This window comes from Mytilus edulis, chromosome 2, assembly GCF_963676685.1.
Source record: "Mytilus edulis chromosome 2, xbMytEdul2.2, whole genome shotgun sequence".
In the NCBI taxonomy this organism is placed as follows: domain Eukaryota; kingdom Metazoa; phylum Mollusca; class Bivalvia; order Mytilida; family Mytilidae; genus Mytilus; species Mytilus edulis.
The window spans coordinates 77,740,069-77,767,831 of NC_092345.1; the positions used below are offsets into that span (position 1 = coordinate 77,740,069).

Below are 27,763 nucleotides of genomic sequence, written 5' to 3' on the forward strand. Positions count from 1 at the left end.
CACATCAGTAAGACATATATCATACAATAACAATTTTATTGTTCAACTCACATAATATACACAATTGTCATGCTTGAATTAACATTTAATTCTCTGAACAAGGAATAACTCTCATACAATAAACAAACAAACCTTTAAAACATTCATTAATTAAAAATATACACTGCCTATCAAACATGATTTTTTTTCTTTCTCATACTGTAGTCACTAGGAGGGGGCCAGGCCTTTTTCTGGACATCTGGATCGGGTATTTTTAAGCTTGGGATCTCGGGATTGATCCTTTTGGGATCCAGGAATTCTTTTTTCAAACTTTGGGATGTCAGGATTTAAATTTCTTTAAATTCAGGACCTCAGGTTTAAATGTTTTTAAGCCCAGGATTTCAGTATCAGGACACCTTCCCCCTCTCACTAGTGTTTGTCAATTGATTTAATAAAACTGGAGGAAAGGAATGAGTTTTCATTACACTTGGTCATAGAATAGATGAAAGTGGTTGTGAAAAAGCAGTAGTTGGAGTCTCCCATTGAAAGCTGGTTTATTCTGATTATGAATGCTACATTGTTTACTTATCTCCCATGTGACAACCCAATAGTCAAGACATTTTCATAACCTCCAATTGATATTTTTAATCCAAAAAGTATTTCTTCCTGAAACCTAGCTGCCATTCATATTTTTTCCCAAAAGATAAAAGTTACAGTCTAATTTTGCCACTGCATATATCATTATAAACTTGTACTGTCAGTGGTTCATATTGTTGTGTTTTACTATTCATGTAATACAGATGATCTTTGATGATATTAGGATTAAATCCTTCTTTAGCTAAGTCTACCTTCTTTAATTTATGTGTGCCTGAAAAAAAAAGATTATATATTAATCACTTATTTAGTCTATTGTGTTCATAGAATACACAGAAAGGAACTGTTCAAGATATGAATACTTGAAATAAAGCAAAAACTATCTGACACACACACAAAAAAAGGTTTTTCCTAAGTAAATAATTCTTTAAAATGAACTTTTATAACTCATCTGCTCTAAACATTGCTTCAATTTTTGGTATGAAAAGAAAGTACAAAACATTTATTTTCTAAGAATGTAAATATTGACTATTTTATGTATGGGAGATAACTTCTGTCGTCTGCTGTAACATTATCTCCCTTTCATAATAATTTAATAACTATTGAAAATAAAGAATTAGAAGAAATGTGGGTTTATATTTTGTATCAATGTATAGAACATATATATATATATATTAATTATATTAATTTTAAAATGTCTTTATTATATCTTGATTCGTAATGGGTACCAGATAATAGCTTTTCTTCAACAAAAAAGGTATTATATGAAACATTGTAATTCATCAAAATTGCTCAGTTACTGTATTCTTATAACAATTTTCATGCTTACTATAACCTTTTTCATTTTCAACTGATCAACAGTTTCTCAGTTTGAATGAAATAAATTGTTTTTCTGGTAGATAAATAACTTCTTTTATAAGCATATTAACTTGACAAGAGCATTCAAACGGCAGGATAAAATTGTCATGAGAAATATAAAGGTATTCCTAACATATCCTCTTGATTTATACTAGTGATTTCTTAAAAGCCTGCCAACTCTCACTATTTGAGGGGGATTTCCCTATGGAGGCTCCCAAATAGAAAGTTTGAAAGAGCAATTCTAATACTATGTGCTTCTTTCGCTTTATGAATAAACCCATGCTCTAAATCCAATAAAAATTTTTTGCACGTGCGTATACGGACTACTGCAGAATAATGAATTTTATCAAATTGACATGCATTTAATTTATTTCATTAACTTAAAATGCTTCCAAACTCTTAAATGATGCACATGTTACTAATTCATTTATTATGACTGTAATGTGTTGCATTCCGAAATTGACATATTTGACCAAGATATGACAACCGTTCATTCTGGCTGTTCCAAAACTACTCCCACTGAAAAATTACAGTGCCAGCTGTTTGCTTCTTTAGAAACAAAAAAAAAGGAGGTTCATGGAAGAGACTACACAATCAATTTATCCTTATACACATCGGACATGGAAATTACCTTAATTGTCCTAATCAGAATCGAAATAATTGATGCAAGCTATACTTTATTGTAGTTTTAACATGTGGAGGCATTATATTCACTATCGCTATGGCAAAAATAATCACAAATATAATGCCTACCGGGGCCCTACCCATGTTAAAACTACAATAAAGTACAGCTTGCATCTATCATTTCTTAATTTCGTCCCCATTTTTAATCAAAACAAAGAAGCCAAAAAACAACATTAAAATATATTTGAAGGCCCCTTTAAGGTTTTGTAGGACTATGGGAGTCATTTTGCACGTAAAACCCCCATGGGCATTTTGAAAAGTTGGCAGGTATGATATTTAAGGGTTACCATGTTTTAAAACAGTTCTAGAGCTCAAGTGCCCTGACGTGTTAATAATGATTTTTTTTTCGCGTGAAATAGACTTAAAATTGAGACATCATTATTATGTGCCAATCCTAAGTTGCAACGAGAAACATTAATTTAATGTCATAATCAGCTGAACTATTTTGAGTACATCAGCCAATGTTGCATCAAATTTTGGTATTCCCTTTTACATATATTTCCCAAATTAATTTTCATACTCAAAAGCAGTCTATTTATAATGAGATTGAATAACTGTGCACAGTATGTCACACAGATGCATTACCATGACAGTATAATTGATATCAGATTTAGTTACCAGTCAATCTCCTGCTTTATGGATACTGTGGATTCATTTTTATTCGTGGTATACCAATTTTCGTGGGTTTCATGGGTCACAGCGAACCACGAATTTAAGAATTCACAAAGAATAATCCCGATAAATGTGTATGGAGTCAGATGTTTATTTCCGGTTATGTTATGCAGTTCTAGTATAGTGTTGACTAGCGTTAAACATTGTAACATAACACGTGTTTTTTTTATTGAAAGAAGATACAAGTAGTTTAATTAAATCAATAATAAATATATCGAATATCAGTGTCAGTGATAATTTACTTTTTAAAATTGATTAAAACTGTTCATGGAAAATAACTGCAAGTTGTTGATTAATTGAAAATCAATAGGATTAAGTACAGGGATATTGCCCGTAGGTAATATTGTTTATGACAGGAACATTTATTTTCACACCTTTTACTTATATGACTGTTTATTATATCGTGATTAGGGAAATGAGCTTTCAATCATAAAGTTTTGATTGCCTTATAGAATTCCGACAAGCATTTATAAATTGTAAAACAAACAAATAATTAGTTGTCTTTGTCCATTATTGTAATAGAAGTTTTCAATGAACACTTCAACCTAAAATGACCAAGCGAGGATTTTGACAATTCAAAACTTTTTCAATGAATTCCTACATTTTTGTTTGTTTTATTATTGATCAAACCAAGGAGGTTATATGATCTCCTAAATCAAAAAGAAATCCACGAATTACGTATCTGAATTTATTTTTTTTTGTTATCAGCGATCCACGAATTTACGTATACCACGAAACGTCTTTTTTTCTCTATCCACGAAAATTGATACCCACGAAAATAAATGAATCCACAGTACACCTATTTAATTCCACAGTTATTTGTGTTATTATTAATGAACAGTTACCTGTAGTATCAACTTCACTTGCCAGTCGTATAAACACTGGTCTAGCATAGGGAGGCAGAGATTTCTGTAATGCTTTGGTCAAGGACAAAAGGTCAAGGTTTTTATGCTCATCAACAATGGTTGCCATACCAGCTTTTCCTTCTAAACCTAAAATTATAAATGAATTAGGGTGATATAAAGATATAGTCACTAAACTGTTTGTTTGAATATTCCAAATCATGGATACATGATGTAAATGTAACCACCACTGTCACCACCACTGTCCTTCATCCCTCATTTCAAGTATTTTCTTCTTCTTTTTTTTTTAAATCACAGTACCGGGTATCTTTATATAAAGATCTCAAAGTATAAAATTGATTTGTGTGGAGTATTTTTATCCCGTTTTAAGCTGAGTACAAATAAGAAATATATATTTTTGAGACAACATTCTTTTTGTACTGCAACTCATTCAAATGACTTATTGTTGGCAAAAACTATCAATTCAAAATTTGAAGCAGAGACATAAAAACTCTGCTAACCAGCTTGAAGTCATAAATAAAACTCTGAATGTACATTGCACAAAACATCTAATGATAATCAAACATGACTGATGTTTCATGTCAAATAACTCCCTTCAAAATGAGTCATGTGGTAACTAATATAACTGCATGCTAAATACAATTGATTTATGATTAGTGGTTCCCTATGAAGTGACTTACACACAAACTTTAACATGTAAACCTATGCAAAATTTCAAAGTGAATGAATCAAGTCTGAGATGGCAGGGTTAAAAGAATCTCCATTTAAATGAGATGTGCATCTTATACAACCGTTTACCAAACATCATTGACTTACTATTAGGTGTTAATTTTAAATTGCTCTAATCACTATAAATTGTTGTCCGCCACACAGAATCTTTTTTAATTCATTGAGGTGAGACAAAACTAAATGCTCAGTAATGGATATTATTTTAAGTTTTGACAAGTTGAAAAAGATCAAGTATATACATATTTTTCAAATGTATATTATACCTTTCACTTCTACTCCATAAACGACTGAGTCTTTAAGTTGTATATGATGACTAATTATAGATTCTACTTCATAAGTTGATACATTCTCCCCTCTCCATCGGAATGTATCACCTGTTCTGTCCTGGAAATAGAAGTATCCAAACTTGTCCATAATTAATACATCACCTGTAAAAACAATATTATCAAATTACATGAAAATAAATAATACTAGCAATAATACAAAATTAATATCAATAGCTACTGTAAATTCAGAAATTAATGTCAGAATTTTCTTAATGTGAATAATGCACTTGGTTAATTATTACAATGATAACATGTTTTGCAATCTGATATTATATTCAATAAATCTGAAATGAGTATGCTTTCACATTTTTACAGTTCTTGAGATAATTTCTCTGCAATTCATGGTAACATTTGTTCCGACTTTTTAGCCAGATATAATTTTCAAATTTGTTTATATTTCCCTGCAGTCATGTTCGTCCATTTTGATAGATAGCATGATCACCATCAAGGAAAGATTTCAAAACAAACTGAGGCTAGCGGCCAATTTATACACATACAGGAAGGTGAGAGAGTTTTTGCTTAGTGTAGAAGGTTTCGTCGTGACTTTCACATTGAAAAAAGCACTGTAAATGCTATTTCTTTCGTTTTATTTTTAATGTTTGTGAAATGAATTAGAATTGATACACCATATCCTGTCTTATCAAACATTGTTTACACAATAATGTCTACATACCTTTTTAAAAAGAAGGCTTAATCTTATCCAATATGATATACACAATACATACCTGTTAAGAAGGCTAAGTCTCCCTTTTTAAAAACATCTGGACACACTTTTTTATCTGTTGCTTGTCTGTTAACATATCCATCAAATTCTCTTAATGCATCACCTTTAACTATTTTCCCTACCAATTCACCAGGTTCTCCTATAAATTACAAAATGATATTTGTGAAGTGAGTCTAAAATTCATTTCAAATTAATTATTCCTTACATTTTGAATTCCAAGAACAAGATATTCTATTTTCAATAAAAACATTGTTAGGATCATTAAGTATCTTGATCATTTCAAAGATAAACTTGTATGACAAAAGATAAAAAAAAAAAAAAAAACAAAAACTATCTGGCTTCAACAAATCTACTCAGTACATGACATAATGTTAAACGACTTGACTCACTGTGAGTTATGGTTGTGAAAACACATCACACAGTTAAGCTTACTATCGTTAAGCTTGATATTAAATTTTTAAAAGAAGCTGTGATTTGTAGGTCTTGAGAAAAATGAAATTCATACATGACCATTATGTGTGAGAATATATAAGTATTTGGTAAACATGAAGTTATTTAGCAATTGATGTCAAGACACATCACACAGTAACGCATACTCACATGGAGCATGATACTAAATTTCTGTTCGATGTCATTTAAAAAAAATGTGGATTGTCTTACTCCTTGACTTTTAAGATTTTAACTGAAGAGAAAAATGACTATTCTCCTTTACACTGATTGTCAATGACCCAAATTATTTCTTTAAGGTGGACAATTTCATAATGGTAATTACTCATGCATGACCATGTAAACCTGTCAATTTGAATCATTGATCTTTAAACTTAAAATTGATATTGCCTATTTGTTTAATGTACATCAAGAAGAAGATTTAAGTGCTAACATCTAGAATTAGAATGTCACAATTTTGTTACAATTGAATGAAACTATTTCTGGGCATTTTTTTTGTGTCAAGATAAAAGCACTAGAGTGCTCCAATAATTGTCTTAAAAACTTGCTGTTTAAATTTTTCAAAGTGTTATACACTTAAATTACCCTGTTGTTAATAAGCACACGTTCCATGGGAAAAAATTAAAGAAAAGATTAACTTTAAGCGCATTCATTTTTATATGATTTTAGATGACATATTTAACCACACTTAAAAATAATAAAATCATTCCTAAATAATTTTTACCTGATATCTTTTACATTTGTTCTAGGAAGAAAATATATTTAGTCTTCAATTTTAAAATAGCTGATGTCAATGGTTTTGGAATTTCATTATCATGATTAAATTGTTGAAAATGAAGATAAAAAAAAATAGTTCTTAACCTTATAAGCTAGAAAGTCCCTCGAAAACCTAGTGATCATGTATTAAACTTTCATGTTTAGCTTGAAGGTAGAGAATCACCTAAATATCAAGTCTTGGCCTCTCTTACATCTGTAGGTCAATGTCCATGGTGATTATGTTTATCATGTTTTGGTCATATTCATATACTCATATACATACCTGGCTTTGATTTTATACAGATACCATTTCTGTCTCTGAGGTACTCTCCGGTATCTTTGTTAAATCTAATCAGAGTGATAGGATAAAGGAAGGGAGCAATCATTGTAGTAAATCCTACTGCTCCTATTGTGTTATCTGGATTCACTGAAATATAATATACACCATGATTTTCTTAAAAAAGTTTCAGTTATCTCCCTTTTAAGCTCACCTTTCCTAAAAGGAAATGTGAGCTTTTGCCATCACTTGGCGTCTGTCGTCGTCCGTCGTTGTCGTCAACTATTTCAAAGATCTTCTCCTCTGAAACTACTGAACCAATTCAAACCAAACTTCATCTGATTGATTCCTAGGGTATCTAGAATAAAGTTTTTACCAAAAAAACATGGCCGCCATGGCTAAAAATAGAACATAGGGGTAAAATGCAGTTTTTGACTTATAACTCAAAAACCAAAGCATTTAGAGCAAATCTGACATAGGGGTAAAATTGTTTATCAGGTCAAGATCTAACTGCTCTTAAATTTTCAGATGAATCGGACAACCCGTTGTTAGGTTGCTGCCCCTGAATTGGTAATTTTAAGGAAATTTTTGCAATTTTTGGTTATTATCTTGAATATTATTATAGATAGAGATAAACTGTAAATAGAAAAAATGTTCAGCAAAGTAAGATTTACAAATAAGTCAACAGGTCCAAAATGGTCAGTTGACCCCTTTAGGAGTGATTGCCCTTTATAGTCAATTTTTAACCATTTTTGGGATACGATTGCTGTCAAGCAATCTGTAGACTTTTACCATTGACCCTATGATACACTCCCTCACGTCATTCGTTTTATTCTAAACATTCAGCAACATCTCAGATTCTTATGATTGTCTTGCTTTAAAAGGTAAAAACAAGCAAAACAATTGAACATAAACAACTTTCCTGTAATGTTTTACTCATAATCTTCATGTGTGATATTTTCCTTGACTTATATGCGTGTTTTTAACAACACGGAAAATCAGAATTAAACATTATTTATATTTAGTGTTTTTATAAATTTAGAAACACGTCAGAGGGAATTCCCAAATTTTGATAACTTGCGAGAGTTCTCTGAAAGCCGATCGTTAATTCTATTTCTGTCACAAGAACTGAAGTGGAGTATTTCTATATTTTACCGTTATGAAACTGATATTTGATACTGTACTCTCATAAAGAAATGGAGAACCATTCATCATATCATTTAATAAACGTTCTTGTTCCAAATCGCAAGTCGCGGTTTGTTTATGTATTAATGCCCATGCGTGGTCTCACTAATTAGAGACAAAAAGAATTGTAGAGACAAAAAGCGTCAAGAAGCGACAAGAAGAATAATATTAGCAACGAGAAACTATTTAGCGACAAGAAAACATTTTTTTATTTATATTTATACTTTTTCGAAATAAATATTAAAAAGATATGCAAAAGAAAACAATTTCAACGACAGGAAAATTAATTTTGATAGGGGAAAAAATTAAACTTGTAAATCTAATTCAGTTGCTACATTTATTTACATGATATTTTATATAAGGTATCACAGGAAGTATTACCTTTACCCTGTCGTTTTATGGTATTACTTTTACTTGTGTTTTAGAACAAGAATATATTTTGATTTTTATTTGTTTTTAAAACTATTTTTGTACAATATATAATTAACTTGCAAAATGCATTATTTGTGCATAATTGTCCAGAAAATACATACACAAATTGTGAAATACAAATTAAGAACTGAAATCAAACAAGAGGAAAACATAACTAAAACGTGAATATTTTTCATCATTTTATTTAGTGTATTGTCTCATTTAACGATATTTATCATGTTTATGCATATAGATTGAAGATTAAAGGAAACTGATGACAATCTTGAGTTTTCAACAGTCAGGTGTTCACTATTCGGTACAATAATTGTATATTCTGGTGCATGTAATAGATGAAGGTGTTAATGGATGTTATTGTAGCAATTAAACAAAGGACACGCACCTAGTTAATCTCATTTGATGCTCTGAATTGTGTATTACCTTAGAGTGAAGCCACAGCTAATGTTGGTCCTATCAGGAAAAATTAATTGTACAGTTAGGAAGGAAATAATATTTCATGTTTTTTTTTTATTAAATCCTTCAAAAGGAAGGTGACAAATCTTTGTTTTTATTTTCATTTTATAGCGTTTACATTTCCTTTGCTCTTACACATGTTTAATTTCTTCATATAAAAAGTACACAATCTCTTCCTCGAAATTTTTTCATTTCTTCATCTTTCAATATAATCCTAAAAAAATATTTTGATGTATGTGATAACAAAATGTATTCTTGTCGCTAAATAGCTTCTTGTTGCTTTTTGTCACTAATTTTTTTTCTTCTTGTCGCTTCTTGGCGATTTTTGTCGCTAATTAGTGAGACCCCACATGCGTGTAGTTTTCCTGATTTCAAGGGGTATCAGATTGAGTGATTCCCCGCTTCATTGATTAATTTGAAACTCATGGGATTCTTTCTATGTCTGTCTGCATATGGAGGGCTATTGTTGTTGCACAATTTTAAATCATATGCATAATTTAAATTAAAATAAATGTTTCATCGTAAAATTTCCTATAACACCCCTTCAGCAGAAATGGAATCTTCCATATTATCGTTTCGAGTTGTCTCCCTTTTCGAAGTATTGGTCAAGAAGAATTAACTCGTTAATGCCGATAAACGTCGTATTACATTAAGAACGATCTCAATGTAAACAGAGGAGTGTGTACGGAAAGGAGTCATGCCATCTGACCCAAAGGAACTTCAATAACTAAAGAGTAAGAAATGGGGTTCCTCCTAAACTGGTCCGCCGTTCTATATATAGCTTCGCACCGAAGGTCAGTGTAACGATAAGTGAACACAACAGGGGTCCAGTTTAGGGTTCCTCCTAGAATTACGGTGATAAGATACGGAAGCAAGTTAACTCGTACCGCGGCATTGGAACCAAAAAAGTTAACTTGTACTACTGGGAAGTCGTACCATTCAGAAAAATATATTAAAAAATATGTTTTATGGGTTTCTGTTTGTAAACTTAATAGAAATAAAGTTGAATTACTTGAATTTTACACAGGAGTTAAATGAAAACTTAGACAAAAATAAAGAATGTGTTAAAGCATTAATGTTTTAACTGATCTTTCAAACTAGAACATAGGCGGATCCAGGCCCCCCCTTTTTTCGTGGAAAAAAATTGGTTGATTATAAAGGGAATCATTGAAGCATGACTGGAGCGAGCCCCTCTTAGGTCAGTCAGCGGGCTCCCCCTTAGGAAAAGTTCTGGATCCGCCACTGTAGAACTTAATCCAGAGGAAAGTTAAAACATTGCTTTAACTGTACTTTATTAAAATTGAACATGTTGAATATATATATATCCAATTTAAGTTAATTAAAGCTGTAATCCATGATCACAAATTGAATGCTATGTTTACAATTGTTGAAAGCCATGTGCTTTTTTTGCGGGGAAAATGCGGACCCCCTTAACAGGAATCAGTTACATTTCATTGTTATTTATAGACAGTAAAAATAATTTTGGCAATCATTTTGACTAACTGCTAAGATTTAATTATTCATGAAAAATTTTCTTCGGGTGAAACTGTTAATACTTTAATTATCTACATCTGCCACAGTATTTTCTATCCGATATACAAGGAACATTAGCTACAAATTGGTCATTGTACTTTCAAATTATATACATTTTACAGACTTAAGAGGTATTGGGTGAAAGTAACGTATATTATGTATATTCATCATTTAACACCATTTGAATGCATTTAAATAAGTTGGTACGAGTTAGCAATGGTACGAGTTTGCATTGGTACAAGTTTTTTTAGTGGTACAAGTTTACAATGGTACAGGATAACTATAATTCGATAAAACACAATAAGTACATGGCTCATACACTTGTAACGGGGATTGGCTATTCTTTAAGTTGAGTGACTATTCAGATTGTTACATTTTGTATGTGCAGTTGAATTAGTTTAGAGATTAATACTATCCAGCTGTACCAGGGTTACTGGCCAAAAATGCTTGAGACTCCCGCATGTTCATATTGTTTTGCGGCAGTATTCTTGGATCTATTTTTTTCCTCTTTGATCTTTTCAATTTTGGCCAAATCTCATGCATTTGTTTAATGAAAATTTGGCAGAACTGCTATACATGTGTCAATGAACACTATGGCAATCGTATCCCTCAGAGCATTCTGCTCTTTGATTCGTAAATCTTAGTTATCTTTTACAAAAATCTTCTCCTCTGAAAATACTGGGCCAAATAAAATCAAACTTGGCCACAATCATCATTGGGGTATCTAGTTTAAAAATTGTGTCCAGTGACCCGGCCAACCAACCAAGATGGCCGCCATAGCTAAAAATAGAACATAGGGGTAAAATGCAGTTTTGGGCTTATAACTTAAAAACCAAAGCATTTAGAGCAAATCTAGATCTATCTGCTCTAAAAAATTTCAGATGAATTGGACAACTGGTTGTTAGGTTGCTGCCCCTGAATTGGTAATTTTAAGGAAATTTTGCTGTTTTTGGTTATTATCTTGAATACTATTATAGATAGAGATAACCTGTAAACAGCAATAATGTTCAGAAAAGTAAGATTTACAAATAAGTCAACATGACTGAAATGGTCAATTGACCCTCTAAGGAGTTATTGTCCTTTATAGTCAATTTTTAAAAAATTTCATAAAATTTGTAAATTTTTACTACCATTTTCCACTGAAACTACATGGCCAAGTTCATTATAGATAAAGATAATTGTAAGCAGCAAGAATGTTCAGTAAAGTAAGATGTACAAACACATCACCATCACCAAAACACAATTTTGTCATGAATCTATCTGCGTCCTTTGTTTAATATTCACATATACCAAGGTGAGCGACACAGGCTCTTTAGAGCCTCTATTTTGTATACAGATAAACAGCATTGAATGAATCTTTTGCATTAAACCATAGTTCAAAATGTTCAGATACATGTGTGTAATCTGAAAAAAACACATATTCAAAAATCTTTTGTGAGTACACCTTTACTTCAGAAATTCAATTGCATTGTCTAAAAAAAAGTTTAGATACTTCATCTTATTTCTTTCATATCAGTTCTGAATTAAATTACTTAACATCAGAATGCATATATATGTCTAACATAAAGTTTAAATTGTGAAACAGACAGTCCAAGTAATTTTAGTATATTTTTTCACCACAAATTAATCTTTGACTTCAATTTAAAGCCTTCAGAATCTTACTTGTATTACAATTTCCTTCTGTTGCTCCATAGAATTCACCCATTTGTTTAACATCAAATCTATCTTGGAACATTTTCCAGATTTCTGGCTTTAAACCGTTTCCAAACATAACTTTGACTTTATGCTGACTGTCTGTAGGTTTTGCTGGAGTAGCTAACAAGTATCTACATATTTCTCCAATATACTGTGCAGCCTGGTTAAAAAGAACAGTTTCTTAATTAATTTTCATTACATAAACTTCTGTTGAAGTCTAGTCATTGCTTTAACAGGAAAGGTGTGGATTAAAAATGCAACAAATATAACTATAACATATTCCATCAATATACAATTCCCTCTTCTGAAAATAATAAATCGTTTTCTTACAAGAGGTTAAATTTCATTCCAATGTTGTTTTTAACGAGGCTCTAGCAAATTCCACTTCAGAAAGAATAAATCAACGATACTTGTTTAAGGTGTAAATATAAACAATATGCAACAATATACCAGACCAAGTAATGAAACAAATATTAATTTGAATAGAGTTTTCAGCTTTTCAGTACAATTATTATATTTCAAAATTTGTTCTGTATTATATTCTATCTGTCCCAGCGGTCATTTAGCTAAAACAATGAACTGACAAATCACAACTTTTGAATAATATGATACATTATATTATAATAAAAACAAGAATGTGCCCATAGTACACGGATGCCCCACTCGCAATACCATTTTCTGTGTTTTGTGGACTGTGAAATTGGGGTAAAAACTCTAATTTGGCATTTAAATTAGAAAGACCATATCACAAGGAACATGTGTACTGAGTTTCAAGTTGATCTGTTGATTGGACTTCAACTTCATCAAAAACTACCTTGACCCAAAACTTTAACCTGAAGCGGGATGAGAGACGAAAGGACGAACGAATGGAAGCACAGACCAGAAAACATAATGCCCCTCTACTTAGTACTATCGTAGGTGGGGCATAATAATTATTCCTTTAAGGTATACAAAATATTATATTAGGAATCTAAATCACTAGCAGCTGATATAATACATACAAAAGATAAAATACAAGAGTTTATAAGTTCCCAAGTCTTTTCAGAACTATTCCATGAGAGATTGAAATTTAACTATAATGAAGAATGACTGAATGAGTACTAAGGAAAGATATGTGAACCATATACATGTACCAGGTATCCATTTAAAAGTACTGCTTTCATATCTAACCAGATGTTCCCCAGGGTGCAGCTTTATACGACCGCAGAGGTCGAACCCTGAACAGTTGGGGCAAGTATGGACACAACATTTAAGCTTGATACAGCTCTAAATTTGGATTGTGATTAAATAGTTGACACAACATAGGTTTCTGACACAGAATGAATGTGGTCTGAGAACTTAAACTTAAAATCTTTAAAAAAATTAAATTGGACATTTACCTATTATGGTCCAATATCCAAAATCTAAATACATGGTTAGATTCAGCATATCATAGAATTCAATTTTTGATGAAATCAAATAATGTTCAATTTTAGACCCGTTAGACCTCAATGTGAACCAATTTGATAACCGGACCCAAATATTAAAAATCTAAATACATGGTTAGATTCAGCATATTGAAGAACCCCATATATTCAATTTTTGTTGAAATCAAACATAGTTTAATTTTGGACCAACTTGAAAACTGGGCCCATAATCAAAAATCTAAGTACATGTACATGTTTAGATTCAGCATATTAAAGAACTCCAAGAATTAAATTTTTGTTTAAATCAAACCGAGTTTAATTTTGGAATCTTTGGACCTTAATGTAGACCAATTTGAAAACAGGACCAAAAATTAAGAATCTAAATACACGGTTAGATTTGGCATATCAATTCTTAGAACCCCAATAATTCATTTTTTGATGAAATTAAACAAAGTTTAATTTTGGACCCTTTTGGACCCTAATTCTTAAACTGATGGGACCAAAACTCCCAAAATCAATCGCAACCTTCCTTTTGATGGTCATAAGCCTTGTGTTAAAATTTCATAGATTTCTATTTACTTATTCTAAAGTTATTGTGCAAAAACCAAGAAAAATGCTTATTTGGGACCTTTTTTTTACCCTTAATTCCTAAAATGTTAAAACCAAAACTCCTGAAAATCAATCCCATTACCTTCCTTTTGTGGTCATAAACCTTATTATAAATTTCATAGATTTCTGTTTACTTATACTAAAGTTATTGCGCGAAAACCAAGAAAAATGCTTATTTGGGCCCTTTTTGGCCCCTAATTCCTAAACTGTTGGGACCAAATTTCCCAAAATCAATCCCAACCTTCCTTTTGTGGTTATTAACCTTGTGTTTTAATTTCATAGATTTCTATTTACTTATACTAAATTCAGTGCGAAAACCAAATGTCTTCGGACGACGACGATGACGACGACAACAACGTCATACCAATATACGACCAAAAAATGTTCAATTTTTGCGGTCGTATAATAAAACTGATGACAACTGATCAATATCATCAGCAGAATGGAAAAGGACACTACAAAAAAAATTCTACTTGGTACAGGAAAAATATTTCATTATCATTTATTTATTTCAGATTTTAGTAGAGATATTATCAAGTTACTGTATTCAACAATCTTGTCATTTAGCCATTATTTTTACTGTAGTTTGCCATTCTGCAACTCAAGCAAATAAAGAATTGATAACTGCAGTGTGCAATATTATATTCAATGAAAAAGATCAGTTGATAAAAATTTTAATGCCAACTTCTACAGGAAGGCTAAAACAAGTGGGCAATGTTAGCAGGGTAATTGTAAAATAATTCTTAATTAAAGGCTGTCAGATTGACTATTCATTTGATCACTTCGTTTATCTATACACATGGAAAAAAGTATTGCAACACCAAATTGAAATTGAAATTAAAAAAACACTTTTTATTTTTTTGTGATATAATTTGGTAAAATAAAACTACTTAAACATTATTTAAGTATCACCTGAGTTTAATCAATAAATATCGACTCGGTAAGTTTTTATCTGAACATGCAGCTACTGTACCCGTAAACAGCAAAACAGGTGTTTTCATCCTCATTGTTTTCAACACTTTAAATAACCAAAATTTTAAAGTTATGTGATTGACACCTTGTAATGGGTCATCGACAACTCTTAACTGCAGCAAGATGACAGATTATCAGCATGAGTGAAGCAGGAGGTCGCTGTAATAACTGCACGTATTGTTGGTCATCACCATTCCACTAGAAGTCGTTTTGAGAATTAAAAATGGCACTAAACGATGTTAAAGACCTTCCGAAATAAAGAAGACCCTCTATACCATTTGCTAGGGAAAATCAAGCATAAAAAAGGTTGGTCAGAAGGAAACCCCTTGCATACAATACAATCCAAAAAAGAGAGTGTTTGGCATACAGGGACCTTTTAACAAGAACTGTTCGAGATTGACTCATCGCTACTGGTTATCGTGCGATAAGACCATTTCGGAGACCTTTGTTCACGAACAGACACACAGTTTTCCGTATCCAATGTAGTGCAGAGCTCGCTAAAATTGAAAATTAGCATCATGGAGGAAGATTCATTGTTCCAATGGAATTCGGGTCATCTTCCGTGGACGGATCGTAGCCCAGATTTGAACCATATCGAGCATATATGGGACACTATTGGGCGGGAAGTGCGCGAAAGGACACCCCAGTTCAAACACATCATGAAATAAACAATGCCCTTCATCAGAAATGGTTGCTGCTACCTTAGCAACAAATTAGTCGATTTTTGGCAGGAATCAGAAGACGTTAAGATGCGGTTATCCGTTTGAATGGAGGCTGCGCACAAAGTACTAATTCTTTGGCGTGTAACGATCAACCATGATGTGAACAGTCATCTGAAGATTAATTTTGAAATGTCTGACATTGTAAAGTTCGACTACAGTCAAAGTTGTAAAATGCATTTTTTTGTACAAAAAACGCTTCATTTTGTTATTAAAATTGTGGTTATATAAATCATTTTTTTTTAAACATTTTTTGTTCGTTTCAATGCCAATGTTATCATAAACTATGTTTCAATAATATTATACAAATATCTTATTATATATCATCCAAAAAAAGAGGCTGATTTTTCAATTTTTGAAAAATCAAGGTGTTGCAATACTTTTTTCCATGTGTATATTAAAAACTAATTCATATGTAAGTCATTGATCCATAGGACAAGGCAAACAGTATCAGTTAAGATAAACCTTTTTAAGAAAATTCAAGGGGAAGTAACTTCATTTTGAAATGTCATTTGATGGAGCTGAGTTATCTCCCATTTTTTTTACAAGTCTCTTTTTGTGTAAATACACCAACAATGTTTATAAATCCAAAAATAGTTTGTGGTAAACTTTTTGTGACAAAACTTAATTGAATTATGCAAAAAGCAAGTTATTTGAAACTAACAATTAAGGGGCCTAGGTGGCAAAGTGGTCTAAATAGTTTAACTTGGTGCTATGTGTTGTGTGTTGGAAAAAGGTTAAAATGAGGGCAACCCCAGTCTTAATAACAAAGATTGCCAATACATTTTTACAAGAATTAACTTTACTCTACTTCAAAATTTATAAAAATCTAAATATTTGTGGCATATTTTTTTAAGTAACCTTCTTTTTTTTTAATTTTACTGTTTTTAAACACGAATGCAATTTCATGTCCTAGGACATCTATGATAGGGGGTGTTTGAATTGTACAGACCAGAAAAGTTAGTGAAATAAATCATGTAAATCAACAAATGTCTTGAAGCTATCATGGAAAATGGTTGAAACTCGTTTCTGTAGAAACTATGATCCTATGAACTAAGTTGGTGTCAAATACTATCTTATGAACACCTCTCCTTTTTTCTATAACACATATATATGTTACATTATTCAAGAGTAGAAATAACAGACATTTAGAGAGGTTGACTACAAAAGTAATCATGTACTTACAGTACAATTGTATTGAATACAGTCCTCCCAAAATCGGCTGGCAGAAAATTTCTTCCGAACGACTAGTGTACACCCTAAGACTATCATACTACCAACTCCTACCACGCCCCCTGCTGTATGGTACAATGGTAATGTATCATAGAGAACATCCTTCTCTGTCATATTAGCTAAGGAAGTAGCACCAACGGTCATATAGTAAAATCTGGAAAGATCAAAACAATAAAAATAGTCTCAGATAAAAGTAGCACCAACGGTCATATAGTAAAATCTGGAAAGATCAAAACAATAAAAATAGTCTCAGATAAAAGTAGCACCAACGGTCATATAGTAAAATCTGGAAAGATCAAAACAATAAAAATAGTCTCAGATAAAAGTAGCACCAACGGTCATATAGTAAAATCAGGAAAGATCAAAACAATAAAAATAGTCTCAGATAAAAGTAGCAACGGTCATATAGTAAAATCAGGAAAGATCAAAACAATAAAAATAGTCTCAGATAAAAGTAGCACCAACGGTCATATAGTAAAATCAGGAAAGATCAAAACAATAAAAATAGTCTCAGATAAAAGTAGCACTAACGGTCAAATAGTAAAATCTGGAAGGATGAAACAATTAGAAAGAAACGAAATCTATTAAAAGACAAATAAATGTATATAATTTTACAAAATAAAAATTCCAATATGAGACAGAAAAATTGTCTTGAAATTTGTGTATTTCTCATATAACCAGGGGTTGAAAATTTTGGCACTGACACTTACTAAGGAATTTTATTTAACCTTTTATGAAGAAAAACAAAGTAAAGTTTATTTCATACGAAAAATTGTATGATGAGCTAAATCAATCTGGCAGTGTGGATACACCTTATTGCTATTTGTCCGCCATTACTGGATATCACACAGGTTCCCGTAAAAATTTTGACGTCATAAAACAAAATATCTGACGCCACAATGGAAAAGTGATTGTTGTATGCGTCAAAAGTTCAAGCGGACGGGTCAGCCGGGATTAGCGATAAGGTGTATTACATGAAGGCCAGTCCTATTGGACTTCTAGGAGGGCATGATCAGTGCTTTCTTTCTGCATCTTAAATTCCTAGGGAAATGTTAACACAACGCTCCAGGACTTTCTAATAAATAATAAGACTAGGGTAATTTGATAATATATTAGATATTAAGGTGGTACCTAACACTAAAGGGAGATAACTCTGTAAAGTCAGCTTAACGTTTGAATTACGTTGTGTTGTAAAAGGAATATTAAGCTTCTCAATGATCAAATTGCTGTATAACCAGTGTAATTTTTCTGACAAAATGGTTGGTTCAAAATTTTTTTAATTTTTATATTTTTGTTTAAGTGTCAAATTTAATAGTGTTGGGTACCACCTTAATAAAGCTATAAAAGTAAATACCTGGAATGACTAATTATAGCTGCCTTTGGTAACCCTGTGGTTCCGGATGTAAATACATAAAATAATTTCTCTGTAAAAAAAAAGAAAAGAAATTATTCTATATAATTTAGACAATATACATGATATATAAAAGTTTTAAATTAGGCACATAATTTAAAAGGAGTGCAGGAATTCAATGCTTTATTGGAATTCAATCTAGAGGCTCTGAAACTTACATGAAACCAATATTTCATTTTATGGACTTTAAATGGTCTCCTGGGAGTCCAAAACTAGATTTGGTGCTTAATCACCTTTTACTGTAACAAGTTTCTAGCTAGATGTATCCCCATGAGAATTTCTGGCATAGGATATGTGCATTATTATTTTTAAAAGCTTATAATTGCATATGCAAGTAGTTTTCATTGACAAATGACTGACAAATTATAAAATGATCTATATGTCCAAAGATATTATACTGACTTTGGTTACCTGTTGACAGTATTACCTGTGTAACCTACTTTGACATTACATATTGACTGTACAGTATTACCTGTGTAACCTACTTTGACAGCAGGTGGAGGGTATGTAGGACTGCGAGCCAGTTCTGACTGTAACATTACTGGAGACAAGACTTGATTTGGTGACATATTACCAGTACAGTAAAACCTTACTTTGTTTTGTATCTGTGAAGCAACATCAGCCAATGCTGAAATCAAAAATAATCATGGATTTATCTTTTAATAATTACCGTAAATGACTTGTGTGAAGTATTCACACTAATCTTTTATGATTTCCTTAACTTCAGTGCTGGAAAAATTGAAAATGTTTTAGAATGTTTTACATACCGGGTACATTGTAATCTTAAGAATAGATCATTTGTATCTCAAAATTCAACAAGCATTCAGATAATATGAGTACTCTTATTTCGTTGCTTTGTGTCTATTAGTTGTTTCTGTGTCTGGTACCGATCTAATGAGTTAAGCTTATTATTGTTAATGAATTTTACAGATAGTTCTTATGTTGTGCTGTTATAACTCTGTCCAAGATCAGGGGAGGGTTGAGTACTCACAAAACTTTCTTAATGTGTCTGTCCCAAGTCAGGAGCCTGTAGTTCAGTGGTTGTTGTTGGTTCATGTCTGTCGTGTTATTTTTAGAAAATTGTTTTGTTATAAATTTAGGCGCTTGTTTTCTGGTATAGCCAACTATACAGTATGGACTTTGTCCTTGTTGAACATTGTATGGTGGATATTAATTGCTTACATTCACTTCATTGGGACTCTGTTTGATAGTTGTGTCATTGGCAATCTTACTAGATCTCCTTCTTTTTTTATATTAGTTCCATTTTTAGTTGTACAGCTGCCCTTACAAACATGTATGTTCAAAGGATATTTATTTAACATAAATGTGTTACTCAAATTGATTAACAATCACAAGAATTAAAAATATTTCAAGCTATTAAAAATAATATGTGTTTTATACAGTAATTAATGCAACCTAATACTAGTGGAATTTTTTTATTACATACCATCTGATAAATCAGGAGTAAATATAATAGCTTTAGAGTCTGCTGCATTTATGGAATGTGAAAGTGCTACATCTCTTTGGTTGTAATTAATTAATGCCGCTACAACACCAATCTTGGCCAAGCCCAACCAATAACAGACATATTGTATTCTGTTCTCTGTGAAGCATAGTGCTACGACATCTCCCTTACGGTATCCTGCTTGATAAAAGTAATTAGCGATCTGATTGGACAGATTCTCCACCTCTTCAAATGTAAGTGTTCCTTCTTCCGACACAAGACAAGGCTTTGATGGATGTTTCTTAGCTGTTTTTGTAAATATCATAGGTACTGTAATATTATTTTGGATATGGTTCTTTGTGGCCAACTTTAACTTGATTAATACTTTCAATGCCCTAAAAAATAATCACATGTATTTAGTAAACATAATAAATTAAAAGGATTTGAAAGGTATAAAACAATTAATATATAATACAGTATCTACAACATCCTCCTTCCTCTGACATTGATCAGTCAAGACAACCAATCTATTTCAGTCAGGGGTACTACTTGTACAAGTTATTTTTATTTACTTGAAGATAACAGACAAATGGGATTTTCATTGCCTATGAAATTACATCTGCAAAGGGCAGATAACTTAAAATTATATTAGAGCAAAGAAATCCTAAGAATTCAATAAAAGAAGATAGGTTGACTTTTTTACTTATACAAGTAAAAAAATCTGAATGTCTAAGGGACATAACTCAGCCAATATTTTTTTTTACCTATACAAGTAAATAAAATTCACTTGTATAAGTAGCCTACAAATTTACTTATATAAGTATATTAATATTACTTCTTCAAGTAATTAAAAATAACTTGTACAAGTAGTACCCCTGACTGTATTTATCATGTTTATAAAAAAAAATACATGAAAATTCAGGCAAAAACAAACTAGAGGCTCTAAAGAGCCTGTGTCGCTCACCTTGGTCTATGTGAATATTCAACAAAGGACACAGATGGATTCAAGACAAAATTGTGTTTTGTTGATTGTGATGTGTTTGTAGATCTTACTTTACCGAACATTCTTGCTGCTTACAATTATCTCTATCTATAATGATTGGCCCAGTAGTTTCAGTGGAAAATGTTAGTAAAATTTACAAAGTTTATGAAAATTGTTAAAAATTGACTATAAAGGACAATAACTCCTTAGGGGGTCAATTGACCATTTTAATTATGTTGACTTATTTGTAAATCTTACTTTGCTGAACATTATTGCTGTTAACAGTTTATCTCTATCTATAAAATAACCAAAAACAGCAAAATTTCCTTAAAATTACCAATTCAGGGGCAGCAACCCAACAATGGGTTGTCCAATTCATCTGAAAATTTCAGGGCAGATAGATCTTGACCTGATAAACAATTTTACCCCTTGTCAGATTTGCTCTAAATGCTTTGGTTTTTGAGTTATAAGCCAAAAACTGCATTTTACCCCTATGTTTTATTTTTAGCCGTGGCAGCCATCTTGGTTGGTTGACCGGGTCACCGGACACACTTTTTAACCTAGAGACCCCAATGATCATTGTGGCCAAGTTTGCATTAATTTGGCCAAGTAGTTTCAGAGGAGAAGATTTTTGTAAAAGATTACTAAGATTTACGAAAAATGGTTAAAAATTGACTATAAAGGGCAATAACTCCTAAAGGGGTCAACTAACCATTTCAGCCATGTTGACTTATTTGTAAATCTTACTTTGCTGAACATTATTGCTGTTTACAGTTTATCTCTATCTATAATAATATTCAAGATAATAAACAAAAACAGTAAAATTTCCATAAAATTACCAATTCAGGGGCAGCAACCCAACAACGGGTTGTCCGATTCATCTGAAAATTTCAGGGCAGATAGATCTTGACCTGATGAACAATTTCACCCCTGTCAGATTTGCTCTAAATGCTTTGGTTTTTGAGTTATAAACCAAAAACCACATTTTACCCCTATGTTCTATTTTTAGCCATGGCGGCCATCTTGGTTGGTTGACCGGGTCACTGGACACATTTTTAAACTAGATACCCCAATGATGATTGTGGCCAAGTTTGGTTAAATTTGGCCCAGTAGTTTTAGAGGAGAAGATTTTTGTAAAAGTTAACGCCGGACGACGGACGACGGACGCCAAGTGATGGGAAAAGCTCACTTGGCCCTTCGGGCCAGGTGAGCTAAAAAAGTACAGTCAATAAGGAATAGAAAATCACATACATGACATACATCACCTACATGACCTATGCTGTTTGAGAGAAATATATAATAACTTTAAAGGATCTTATGCAGCAAAACTCCTGCAATCTGATTGGTTAATTACACCGGTGTAAATAACACCCCATCCTTGTTCATGTTGTTCACCGCTGTGACACAGGATAAATATAATTTTGCCCAAAATTCCCTTAAATAACATTTTGCCAAAATATAGAATATAACGACATTAACCAAAGTAAAATTTGTTATCTTGGTGTTATCAGGGGTGTAGAGAATTTTACACCAGTGCAAATTCTGTACACCCTTGATTACACTAAGATAACTAATAATATCCACCTCCCAACTATACAATATATATAAACATGACTAAGTTAATGGAGTAACAAAAGATTAATATTAGTATTTAAATAATGCACACAATAGTGAAAGCTTTTATTATAACATAAGAAATAAATTTTAAGTAATATTATGTAAAATTAATGTTAAACAGAAAAAAAAAATAATACAGGGATTGATATTTGTTTGTGGTTTGTAATCCTTGTATATTCTTTAAGTTAAACATCTACATGAACATGTTAAGCAGTTTTTCAATACATGTATAGACATCAGCTTTTTTTACCTTATTGGCTAAAACTTAGCTGCATCATATCAACCTAACCTTGTGCAAGTGCCTCAAAACATGTAGTTGTGTAAGACTGTGATTGATGTTAGATTTTTTTCAAATACAAAATAAAAGATACAATATTGTACATGTTGTAAATGTTGGTCTGTTTTGTATGTTCTCATATTTCATGTATTTTAAACTCAATTTTCAGTCAATTCAGACTTTGAACATGTTGAACAAAGGTATTTTTCAACACAAAATAAGATAACAGATGTATTGATATTAATGTACATAAACTGCTGCTGTTTGTTGTGATTCATGTGAGAAATGGTATCATAAAGAATGCATAGGTATGAGCACTCTTGTTTATCAGGGTTTAAATAATGATAAATGGGAATGTGATCAATGTGGCTTACCAAACTTCTCCACATGTATATTTGATACATCTATAGTTATGAATACAAACACATGTAACTTTGATTCATCTTCTAATTCATCCTTTTGTGAAGGCAATATAGGGAGCCCATCAGCAGCATCTTCCCCTATTCAAAAAACATCTAAACAGCCATACAATCATACAAGAAATAAAAGGTCAGACTTACCATTACGCATCATAGTGGTTAATTGCCAGTCCATTAGGAATAAAAAAGCTGACATTGACAATCTCATTGAGACAACTTAACCAGACATTATGATTGGTAACTAAATCATGGTTGCACAAAGATATAAGTTCTACTGAGGTTTTCCCACAAGGGTACATTGCATACAGAAAAGACCGCAAAACAGACGCTCATGGGGGGTATTCATATTTATATCTGATAAATATCTCAGCTCAGAGCCACCAGATCTAAAATCTGATGACATTAGTGAACAACTGTGGGTTAAGGTTCAGATTACAGGGTCACCAGATTTATACCTACAAATGTAGGTAGTTTCTACAAGCTTCCAAATTAAACTGAGGACTATTTATCACACTTAGGAAAATCTATCTCCAGAATAAAGCGTAGTGAAAATTGCCACCTTTGGCTAGGTGGTGATTTTAACCTTGGCGGAATTGATTGGAACAACTACTCTATAAAACAGAAGGCATACAACTCAGAACAATGTCAACAACTTATAGACATATGCCAAGACAACTATTTGGAACAAGTCGTAACAAAACCAAAACATTACACAGAAACATCACAGTCCACACTTGATCTCTTTTTTACTAATAACAGCTCTTTAGTAAATAAAACTGAAGTCATTCCCTGAATTTCCGATCACAAAATTGTTTATATTGAATCCAACTTAAATAAAATTGAGAAAGGAAATGGTGAATATGTCAAAGCGACAACCACCCGACCATAGAGCAAACAACAGCCGAAGGCAACCAATGGGTCTTCAATGTAGCGAGAATTCCCGCACCCGTAGGTGTCCTTCAGCTGGCCCCTAAAATATGCATAATAGTACAGTGATAATGGACGTCATACTAAACTCCGAATTATACACAAGAAACTAAAATTTAAAATCATACAAGACTAACAAAGGCCAGAGGCTCCTGACTTGGGACAGGCGCAAAATTGCGGCGGGGTTAAACATGTTTATGAGATCTCAACCCTCCCCCTATACCTCTAGCCAATGTAGAAAAGTAAAACAATAACAATACGCACATTAAAATTCAGTTCAAGAGAAGTCCGAGTCTGATGTCAAAAGATGTAACAAAAGAAAATAAATAAAATGACAATAATACATAAATAACAACAGACTACTAGCAGTTAACTGACATGCCAGCTCCAGACCTCAATTAAACTGATTGAAAGATTATGTCTTCATCATATGAATATCAGGTACAATCCCTCCCGTTAGGGGTTTAGTATCATACTATCATAAAATATATGAGAAGAACATAACCCGTGTCATGCCAACAACTGTTTTTTTAGAAATAAATGTGTTTAGTTCCGATGCAAAGACCCTATCAGTGAATCAATGTTAAAGCCAAAATAATATATGCAATCTTTAATGACCTGACAACAGTATCGTAACTATATCCCCTTTTAATAAGTCTATTTAAAGGTTTTGTTAGTTTCTGAGGAGAATACTGACATTTTTGTGCTTTATAAAGAATATTTCCATAAAATTTTGGATGTGAAATACCTGAACGTATAAGATGTCTGCATGTTGAGTTATATTTACGAATTATTTCCTTATACCGGTGATAAAATTTAGTAAATGTTTTGACCAGTTTGTGATATCGAAAACCCTGGTGTAATAATTTTTCAGTAATACATAAATTTCTCTCGCTAAAATCTAATACATTGTTACATACACGAGCGAATCGTACAAGTTGAGATATATAAACACCATAAGATGGTGACAAGGGAACGTCACCATCTAAAAATGGATAATTAACAATAGGAAATGAAAAATCATCTCTTTTATCATAAATTTTTGTATTAAGCTTCCCGTTTATGATATAGATATCAAGATCGAGGAAAGGGCAGTGGTCATTGTTATCATTAGCTTTATTTAAAGTAAGTTCTACAGGATAAATTTCTTTAGTATACATACTGAAGTCGTCATTATTTAGAGCCAATATATCATCCAAATATCTAAAAGTATTGTTAAATTTTTGTATCAAATGTTGTTTTGATGGGTCTTTGCTAATTTTAGTCATAAATTGTAACTCATAACAATACAAAAACAGGTCCGCAATAAGTGGTGCACAGTTAGTCCCCATTGGAATTCCAATAACTTGACGATATACGGAATCTCCAAAGCGAACAAAAATGTTATCAAGTAAAAATTCAAGTGCATAAATAGTATCAAAGCATGTCCAATTGACATAGTTCTTTTGTTTATTGCTACTAAAAAATGATCTAAAAGAGTTTGAACATATGTACTCGCATTCCGACTTTTTAAATGTCCAGTTAATTAGGGATGTGAATTTTTTCTTAATAAGAATATGAGGCAAAGTGGTATACAAATGTATAGGGTAGAAAAATCAAAACTTTGAACAGATTCAAAATCACCAATATATGCATGCAATTTATCAAGTACTTCCAACGAGTTTTTGACACTCCAAAAGTAATTAAAACCTAGAAGAGCAAAAAAAAAACACCTAGAAAAGTTTTCCTATACAAAAAAAGCAAATACTGAACAAATTAAAGAAAAGCTTAATAACATACACCTTAAAGAGGTTACAAACCTAGAAAATCTTACAATGGACGAACTTTGGGATAATTTCAAAACAAAGGTATTAAAAACCATGGAAGAGTCAATCCCTACTAAAATGATAAATAACACCAAACAGAAACTACCAAAGAAAGCTTATTGGACATATCTGGAAAACATTATTTGTTATGACGAAAGCTTACAAACCTCGCAAAAACAGAAAAAAATTTGGAATTATATTAGGTCCACCAAAAAAGACAGTTCGGGAGTTGCACCATTAAGATCTGAGGGTATGCTGATAGATGACACAAAACAAAAAGCTGAAATACTCAATAAACAATACCACTCTGTTTTTACACCTGAAAATGATAAAGAACAAATACCAACTCTTTCAGACAACTATCCATCTATGGCAGAAATACATGTAACACCAAATGGCATAGAAAAACTTTTAAAAAATCTTGATCCATCTAAAGCTACAGGTCCAGATGAAATACCAGCACGCATTCTTAAACAATTTGCACCTGAATTTGCACCACATCTCGCTTTCATTTTTAACACATCTTTCTTGAAATGAGATGTACCAACAGACTGCAGGAGACAGGCAAATGTGATCCCTATTTTTAAAAAAGGCGAAAAAATACCACAGGAGTTTGAAATCCTATCAATAATGGGGTAAAAATATACCAAACTCGACTATCACAGTAGAGCTTCTCTCTCAACATTTCTCAAAGAGAGAAGCGATCAAGATTTTAATAGAAACAATTGCAAAATTATAGCAATACACTGACCAAAACATGATTAAAATTTATTCACACAAAAAAAAAACGTCATCAGAATCTCCCTTTTTTTTTTTAAACAATCATGAAATAAAGTTATAGCAATACACTAACCACAACATGATTAAGATTTTTTCAACACAAAAAAAAAAACGTTAACAGAATCTTACTTTATTTAGAAACAATGATTATTTTTTTCAACAATACACTATCCAAAACATGATTGATATTTATTTAACACAAAAAAAACAACGTTGTCTCACTTTAATTTGAGACAATGACAACAAATATACTTATACATTTGTTATAGGAAAACACTTGCCAAAACTTGATTACAAAGTTATTAAACAAAAAACCAATAAAAATTTGGTGCGAACAGACTTTCTGTGCCAAGGTGTAGGGTGCGAAAGTGAAAGGGGGCAAACGTGAATGGGCGAGAACGGACCCAGATTCCTGATTTTAAAGAAATTTAAATCCCGCATCCCGTAATTCGAAAAAAAAATTCCCAGATCCCGCAAGGACCAATCCTGAAATTCCAAACTTAAAAACACCCAATCCCGGAGTCCCGATAAAGGTCCTTCCACCTTCATTTATATATATATCTGTTAAACTGCATGACTTTACAAATAAATGCATTGCACTATCAGTTGTGTTATTTTGATGTTATTGTGGTATTTCACTGTTTGGACTTTGAAGTTCTTTTGATTTTATACTTACTTGGCATCTCTAGGAAGTGTATTTATCACTACCCATATGAATTTCCAGCCTCCAGTAGCTAAATATGCAGCTATAATCAAAAGAGTTGTTATATGGCAAGAAAACCCAAATCCATAGGACAAAATTGCACCAAGTCCAAAAAACACTCCACACTTTACGAGAGACATGTTGTCAATGACGGAGTACAGAGTCCAGCTCAAAGACTGTGCAATCCTAAAAATATAGTTGGAGTTTGACCCCGGCATAATAATGACCAAACAACACCTAATTTGTATCCCTACA

General features: G+C 32.0%; 1 protein-coding gene across 1 annotated transcript; it reads right to left on the minus strand.

The window, feature by feature from the left end:
• Nucleotides 1–19: 19 nt before the first annotated feature.
• Nucleotides 20–27,763, minus strand: LOC139513019 (long-chain fatty acid transport protein 4-like). The gene is made up of 11 exons (XM_071301081.1): nt 27,482–27,763; nt 20,002–20,393; nt 19,027–19,182; nt 18,498–18,567; nt 17,096–17,297; nt 12,172–12,364; nt 6,916–7,059; nt 5,431–5,568; nt 4,643–4,807; nt 3,633–3,779; nt 20–847 (listed from the first exon to the last, which is right to left on the minus strand). Exons 1-11 carry the CDS (start codon nt 27,724–27,726, stop codon nt 690–692), a joined length of 2,010 nt encoding a protein of 669 aa, XP_071157182.1. The 5' UTR covers nt 27,727–27,763; the 3' UTR covers nt 20–689.